Source organism: Oncorhynchus mykiss, chromosome 31, assembly GCF_013265735.2.
Source record: "Oncorhynchus mykiss isolate Arlee chromosome 31, USDA_OmykA_1.1, whole genome shotgun sequence".
Taxonomy (NCBI): domain Eukaryota; kingdom Metazoa; phylum Chordata; class Actinopteri; order Salmoniformes; family Salmonidae; genus Oncorhynchus; species Oncorhynchus mykiss.
The window spans coordinates 4,699,975-4,708,158 of NC_050571.1; the positions used below are offsets into that span (position 1 = coordinate 4,699,975).

An 8,184-nucleotide genomic window follows, 5' to 3' on the forward strand; every position below is an offset into this window, starting at 1 on the left:
TTGTTTTCGAATTCTTTGTGGATCTGTGTAATCTGAGGGAAATATGTCTCTCTAATATGGTCATACATTGGGCAGGAGGTTAGGAAGTGCAGCTCAGTTTCCACCTCATTTTGTGGGCAGTGAGCACATAGCCTGTCTTCTCTTGAGAGCCATGTCTGCCTACGGCGGCCTTTCTCAATAGCAAGGCTATGCTCACTGAGTCTGGCCCTAGTCTAACCCCGTCTCTCTCTCTCGGTCTCTCCAGTGTCCAGACTGCCTTTTTGTCCTAGTCTAACCCCGTCTCTCTCTCTCTGTCTCTCTCTCTCTCTCTCGGTCTCTCCAGTGTCCAGACTCAGCCTGTATGTCCTAGTCTAACCCCATCTCTCTCTCTCTCTTGGTCTCTCCAGTGTCCAGACTCAGCCTGTAAGCAGGACCTGTTGGCCTACCTGCAGCGTATTGCTCTGTACTGCCACCAGCTCAACATCTGTAGTAAGGTCAAAGCAGAGGTCCAGAACCTGGGAGGAGAGCTCGTGGTCTCTGGGGTAAGAACTGATGTGCTTTGTTACTAACACTGTGCATGTGTAGTCTAGTGGTTAGAGCCAGGTAAGTCTCTTAAGAGTTTTGCACACCTGGATTGTACATGATTTGCACATTATTATTTTTTAAATCCTTCGAGCTCTGTCAAGTTGCTTGTTGATCATTGCTTTACAGCCATTTTCAGATCTTGCCATAGATTGTCAAGCCAATTTAAGTCAAAACTATAACTAGGCCACTGAACATTCAATATCGTCTTGGTAAGCAACAGTGTATATTTGGCCTTGTGTTTTAGGTTGTTGTCCTGCTGAAAGGAAGTGTTTGTTGGAAAGCAGACTGCCTGTGCTTAAATCTATTGTTTATTTTCATCCTAAACAACTCCCCAATCCTTAATGATGATGAGCATACCCATAACATGATGCAGCCACCACCATTCTTGGAAATATGAAGTGGAACTCTATTGGATTTGCCCTAAACATTACACTAGGTTTTCAGGACATAAAGTTAATTTCTTTGTCAATTTTGTTTTTGCAGTTTTACTTTAGTGCCTTCCTGCAAACAGGATGCATGTTTTGGAATATTTTCTGATTCAGCCTCGGTTTTCTCCTATCACAGCCATTAACCTCTTAACTGTTTTTTTTTTTTTAAATGTTATATATTTATATTTTGTACCTCCCTTTACTCCCCAATTTCGTGATATTCATTTACGATCTTGTCTCATCGCTGTAACTCCCCAACGGGATCGGGAGAGGTGAAGGTCCAGTCATGTGTCTTAACACCCACTCGATTGAACGCTAGGAAACACAGATCAACTGACGACCAAGTCAGCTTGCCGGTTGCCCGATTAACCTGGATGCTAGGAAACACAGATCAACTGACGACCAAGTCAGCTTGCAGGTGCCCGATTAACCTGGACGGTAGGAGACACAGATCAACTGACGACCAAGTCAGCTTGCAGGTGCCCGATTAACCTGGACGGTAGGAGACACAGATCAACTGACGACCAAGTCAGCTTGCAGACCCGTCACAAGGAGTCACTAGAGCGCGATGAGCCAAGTAAAGCGCCCCCGGCCAAACCCTCCCCTAACCTGGACGACACTGGGCCAATTGTGCCATCTATCGGACTCCCGGTCACTGCTGGTTGTGATACGAGTACCAGGCTTTGATGGCACTGCAACACTGAGATTCAGTGCTTTAAACTGCTGCACTGCTCGGGACTGTTACTCTAACTGTTTTAGTCATTATTGGCCTCATGGTGAAATTCCTGAGTGGTTTCCTTCCTCTCCGGCAGCTGAGTTGGGTTTGATGCCTGTATCTTTATAGTGACTGGGTGCATTGATACACCATCCAAAGTAGAATTAATAACTTTACCATGCTCAAAGGGATATTCAAGGTCTGCTTTTTCCTCATTTTTACCCATCTACCAATGAGTGCCCTTCTTTGAGGCCTTGGAAAACCTCGGTGGTCTTTGGTTGAATCTGTTTGATATTCACTGCTCGACTGAGGGACCTTACAGATAATTGTATGTCTAGGGTGTACACGGATTAAGTAGTTGTTAAACACTATTATTGCGCACAGAGTGAGTCCATGCAACTTATTATGTGATTTAAGCACATTTTTACTCCTGAACTTATTTCGGCTTGTCATAACAAAGGGGTTGAATACTTATTGACATTTCAGCTTTTCATTTTTTAAAATTATTTATTGTTACTTACACTATACATACATGTGGCCAACTGTTACGAACACTACATGCTGTGTCCTATTGTGTAGTCTAGCTTTACACTGTGTTAATAACACAGCTTTACACTGTGTTAATAACACTATACATGATGTGTCCTGCTGTGTAGTCTAGCTTTATACTGTGTTACTAACACTATACATGATGTGTCCTGCTGTGTAGTCTAGCTTTATACTGTGTTAATAACACTATACATACTGTGTCCTGCTGTGTAGTCTAGATTTATACTGTGTTACTAACACTATACATGCTGTGTAGTCTAGCTTTACACTGTGTTACTAACACTACATGCTGTGTCCTGCTTCTAGAGCCGCTGACCGCGGTACACGCATACCAGTCGGCATGGGTTCAAATCCCACCCAGGGCTCTTCTGACTCACACCTGGCCTTCTCTTCTCTCCACTGTTCCATCTGTTTTAGAGAACTATGTGTGAGAATTAACGCTGAATGATAAGAAATGGCTACCACTGATCTGCCTTGTTAGCCTGGGAAATGGGTAACGCCTTGATCTGCCTTGTTAGCCTGGGAAATGGGAAACCCATTATTGTAATTAATTCGGCCAAATTGCTAACTACCTGGTACCAAAAGTATCAATAAATAACACTGTAAATTAAGTGGAAACCGATACATTCATTTTAAAAATAATTATCACGTTAGAAAACCTACCATGTTAATGTGCTCCAATTCAAAACATCTAACTTCCATCTACATTAGTCTAGCTTTTAGTAACCTCTAAGGAACCTAGCGGTTCATCTACATTCTGTTACCTCTAAGGAACCTAGGGGTTCATCTACATTCTGTTACCTCATAGTAACCTAGGGGTTCATCTACATTCTGTTACCTCTAAGGAACCTAGGGGTTCATCTACATTCTGTTACCTCATAGTAACCTAGGTGTTCATCTACATTCTGTTACCTCTAAGGAACCTAGGGGTTCATCTACATTCTGTTACCTCTAAGGAACCTAGGGGTTCATCTACATTCTGTTACCTCATAGTAACCTAGGGGTTCATCTACATTCTGTTACCTCATAGTAACCGAGGGGTTCATCTACATTCTGTTACCTCATAGTAACCTAGGGGTTCATCTACATTCTGTTACCTCATAGTAACCTAGGGGTTCATCTACATTCTGTTACCTCATAGTAACCTAGGATTATGTTCCAAATGGCACCCTATTTCGTATATAGTGCCCCTCTTTTGACCAGAGCCCATACTCCTGTGGTCTAAAGTAGTGTACTACATAGGGAATAGGGCCCTGGTCTAAAGTAATGTACTACATAGGGAATAGGGCCCTGGTCTAAAGTAGTGTACTACATAGGGAATAGGGCCCTGGTCTAAAGTAATGTACTACATAGGGAATAGGGCCCTGGTCTAAAGTAATGTACTACATAGGGAATAGGGCCCTGGTCTAAAGTAATGTACTACATAGGGAATAGGGCCCTGGTCTAAAGTAATGTACTACATAGGGAATAGGGCCCTGGTCTAAAGTAGTGTACTACATAGGGAATAGGGCCCTGGTCTAAAGTAATGTACTACATAGGGAATAGGGCCCTGGTCTAAAGTAATGTACTACATAGGGAATAGGGTCCTGGTCTAAAGTAATGTATTACATAGGGAATAGGGCCCTGGTCTAAAGTAGTGTACTATATAGGGTATAGGGCCCTGGTCTAAAGTAGTGTACTACATAGGGAATAGGGCCCTGGTCTAAAGTAGTGTACTACATAGGGAATAGGGTACCATTTGTGTCGGTGCGTTAAAGTAGACAGACTGACCTTTTTTTTTTTAAACAACTCAACATTTAATAACGAAGGTAATATTTTCACCTAGATTTCCTTCCTTGATATGAGAAGTCTTAACCCAACCAAACTGAACAAATGTATTTTACTCTTTAGTGAGTCGTACTTATTTTTTTTTTAAACACACATTTCATCCTCCTTTTCAGTTAAAAATTTGCTCTGAATTTTTCCACAGGTTGCTTTTGTCAATTTCAAAGCAAAACTGTCATTTAATCTTTCCTGGCCTCATTGAATAGCTGAATTTAAACCTAATAACCCAAGGAAATAGCTTCCCATTAACTAATGATTTACAGCCGGTGTTTGATGCAGAATAAATAAATAAGATGAAAGAAATAATAACAGTATTATATAAAAGTCCCAAATGACACCCTATTCTCTGCTTAGTGCACTACTTTTTGACCGGGGCTCATAGGGCTCTGGTAAAAAGTAGTGCACTAAATAGAAAATGAGGTTGTCATTTTGGACAGATTTTATATAAAGGCTTCCCTTCTCTTTTTTTTAGTTTTTCCTGTTTTCTTGTTAAGAGACTAGTTTCCCAAAATACCGTCCCTTCTCCCAGTAGTTTAATTACTGGCTTAAAGGAATACCTCAGGATGTTGGCCATTTTTATGCCTCTGCACCTTGTAGAGTCCGTTCCCCGATTTAAGAGGCCATTCTGAGGGCAAAATATGTACCCTGCTACTGCTCTGGACTCATTTCAGTTATACCCTGTTCACCACATGGTCAATCTGCTGGATGTACAACAGTCACCCGGCTGCGGCCTTGTCCTGCTCTGAAGCCTTTACCCCGAGGCGCCATCATGTTGCACTTGACTTCTACAGTTCCAACTATTAACGTTCAAGTTCCCTCTCTCCCTTTTCCCTTTTACAGGAGGTTTCCCAAGCATTCCTAGAGAGCCAGGTATTCCCAACCTTCAGATACAGTACAGTAACACTCGGGCTGCAGCCCAAACACCAAACTATGCCCTATTATAGTTGCGCTACTTTTGACCCCAGAGCCTTAGGCCTTCTTGACCTATGTGCCCTAGTCAAAAGTAGTGCACTATATAGGGAATAGGAGGCCATTGGGGATGTAGCCTGAGACATTGGCTAAAGCCAGACACATAGGATCATATGAACTCCCGTGTCCCTCTGATCAGTGAGGGTGGTGGTGGGAAACATTACAGGTGGAAATACAGGTTGTCTCTAACTGCTGATCTGGGGTCAGATATAATGTGCTCCCAAATGGCACCCTAATGCCGATAATAGTGCACTACTTTTCACCAAGGGCCCCTTGGGGTCATTTGGGATGCATCTATATGGTTATACTGTATAATGTTCCCAAGGTTATCCTGGGAAGATAGTTGGTTATCTGATCCCAGAGCTGTGGTTTAAGAGGACAACTTCTACCTCAAGCACTGGCTAACCTTGTCTCCTCTCTCTCTCTCTCTCTCCCCTCCCTCCCTCCCTTCTCCCACCAGGTGGACAGTGCCATGTCTCTGATCCAGGCAGCTAAGAACCTGATGAATACAGTGGTGTCCACGGTCAAGGCGAGCTACGTGGCCTCCACTAAGTACCAGAAGTCCATGGCCATGCAGTCCCTCAACATGCCTGCTATCTCCTGGAAGATGAAGGCCCCAGAGAAGAAACCCCTGGTCAAGAGAGAGAAACAGGAAGATGGATCCAACAACAAGGTAATGAGAATCATGTTAAATCTCCACTAAACTGGTCACCCCCCCCCCCCAGGTAAATTGACTGAGAACATATTCTCATCAACGACCTGGGAAATAGTTGCAGGGGAGAGAAGGGGATGAATGAGCCAATTAGAAGCTGGGGATGATTAAGTGACCATGAGGGCCATATTGGGAATTTAGCCAGGACACCGGGGTTAACACCCCTACTCTTACGATAAGTGACATGGGATTTTTAGTGACCAGAGAGAGTCAAGACACCAGTTTTAATGTCCCATCTGAAATACTTACACAGGGCATTGTCAATCACAATCACTGCCCTGGGGCATTGGTATATTTTATTTTAGACCAGAGGAAAGAGTGCCTACTATTGGCCTTCCAGCACCACTTCCAGCAGCATCTGGTCTCCCATCCAGGGACTGACCAGGACCAACCCTGCTTAGCTTCAGAGGCAAAACCAACAGTTAGATACAGGGTGTTTATGCTGCTGGATTTAATGACGCAGGACACATTTCTGTGAGAACATACAATAAAATGTTATCGTCTCTTCTCTTAGGTCAAGAGGTCATCCCACAAGAAACACATCAACCCTGTCCAGGCCCTCAGCGAGTTCAAAGCCATGGATAGCATCTAGAGACGGAGCAGTCAGTCAGTCAGTCAGTGTGGTGAGAGGTGGAGGAGCTAGAAGGTTGAGATGCTGATGGAGCTGGCTAGATCAACTGTAATGTGTCGACGGTTGGAGCTTCTTTTTTAATCTAGTCAAAAAAGAAAGGGTGCAATTTTTTTTCCGGGGGGCGGGGCGGGTTGAATGCATTTCTTATTTCCTTCCCTGGCCTAGTCAGCTGTCTAGTTTGATGTGGTGTTGCTATGCAGGCTCGCTAAGGTTGAACACTATACACACACACACACACACACACAGAGGCCCTTAAGCTCACTCTTTCTCTACCTAGTCTCTTTTTTTTTTCATTCAAACAACTGCATTCTGATAAGTCTCTAGCCTACTGTATAACTTCTCTACTGGAAAATAAGGTGATGAGGGTGGGTGGGTGGGGGGGGTGGGGACAGCAACTAGACCAAGTAAAGGGAGTTTCTATTTAATTTGATTTCATTCCAGTGTTGGTATAAGATGGGACGGTGGATTTCATTGATACTGTAAAATCTAATTCTCTTCAAACAAATCATTTTGACCCCTGACCCTCTTATTTGAACCCCCTGACCCCAACCTGTGACGCGAGATCCCCTGTGTAATTTTATACAATGTCTTTCTACCATGTTTTATGATTGCGTGGGTGGTGGGGAGGGTGTGGGATGGTATTTCCGCTATGTGTCGTATATGATATGATACGGTATTGTGTAGGTGCAGATCAGATGATCAGATAAGGCCTTTCCACCCGACGCAAACACATCTCTCTATCACTTTATTACTCTTGACTCAAGCAATAACTGGAGAGCATTTGGATGTGTATCTTTTCCCCATGGAGGTTTTTTTTTTGATAAATGTTTTAGTTTTAGCTTTTTTGATTTAAAAAAATAATAAAATAAAAGAGAAATTGATTTTTTTTTTTCATTCTCAATGTATTCTCTGCTTATCTAATAAAAGTTTGATATTATCGTGTCGTTACCACTTTATACTTAATTATAAACTGAATTGTCATAAATGTTTTATTTCTCCCTGTGGTTAACCAGGTTATAAACAGTAATCTGAATGAGGTCTTGTTGTTTCTCCCTGTGGTTAACCAGGTTATAAACAGTAATCTGAATGAGGTCTTGTTGTTTCTCCCTGTGGTTAACCAGGTTATAAACAGTAATCTGAATGAGGTCCTGTTGTTTCTCCCTGTGGTTAACCAGGTTATAAACAGTAATCTGAATGTCTTGTTGTTTCTCCCTGTGGTTAACCAGGTTATAAACAGTAATCTGAATGAGGTCTTGTTGTTTCTCCCTGTGGTTAACCAGGTTATAAACAGTAATCTGAATGAGGTCTTGTTGTTTCTCCCTGTGGTTAACCAGGTTATAAACAGTAATTTGAATGAGGTCTTGTTGTTTCTCCCTGTGGTTAACCAGGTTATAAACAGTAATCTGAATGAGGTCTTGTTGTTTCCCCCTGTGGTTAACCAGGTTATAAACAGTAATCTGAATGTCTTGTTGTTTCCCCCTGTGGTTAACCAGGTTATAAACAGTAATCTGAATGAGGTCTTGTTGTTTCCCCCTGTGGTTAACCAGGTTATAAACAGTAATCTGAATGTCTTGTTGTTTCCCCCTGTGGTTAACCAGGTTATAAACAGTAATCTGAATGTCTTGTTGTTTCTCCCTGTGGTTAACCAGGTTATAAACAGTAATCTGAATGAGGTCTTGTTGTTTCCCCCTGTGGTTAACCAGGTTATAAACAGTAATCTGAATGTCTTGTTGTTTCCCCCTGTGGTTAACCAGGTTATAAACAGTAATCTGAATGTCTTGTTGTTTCTCCC

The 8,184-nt window shown here is 42.5% G+C and overlaps 1 protein-coding gene and 1 long non-coding RNA gene across 5 annotated transcripts in view; both read left to right on the plus strand.

Annotated features, from left to right (window-relative positions):
* The window catches only part of LOC110504468 (catenin (cadherin-associated protein), alpha 1), a 230,378-nt gene extending 223,049 nt beyond the window's left edge, over positions 1-7,329 (plus strand). For 3 of the 4 annotated variants that reach the window (XM_036969563.1, XM_036969564.1, XM_036969562.1), the window contains exons 18-21: positions 387-521; positions 4,921-4,950; positions 5,510-5,722; positions 6,276-7,329. In XM_036969563.1, the coding sequence (XP_036825458.1) occupies positions 387-521; positions 4,921-4,950; positions 5,510-5,722; positions 6,276-6,353 (456 nt within the window). In that variant the 3' untranslated portion in view covers positions 6,354-7,329. The remainder of the gene's footprint in view (positions 1-386; positions 522-4,920; positions 4,951-5,509; positions 5,723-6,275) is intronic. The other variant, XM_036969565.1, reaches the window with a different exon arrangement.
* Positions 1,163-2,785, plus strand: LOC118945976. Its single transcript, XR_005041130.1, has 2 exons — positions 1,163-1,471; positions 1,533-2,785. It is a non-coding gene; the product is annotated as an uncharacterized LOC118945976 (long non-coding RNA).
* Positions 7,330-8,184: the final 855 nt, after the last annotated feature.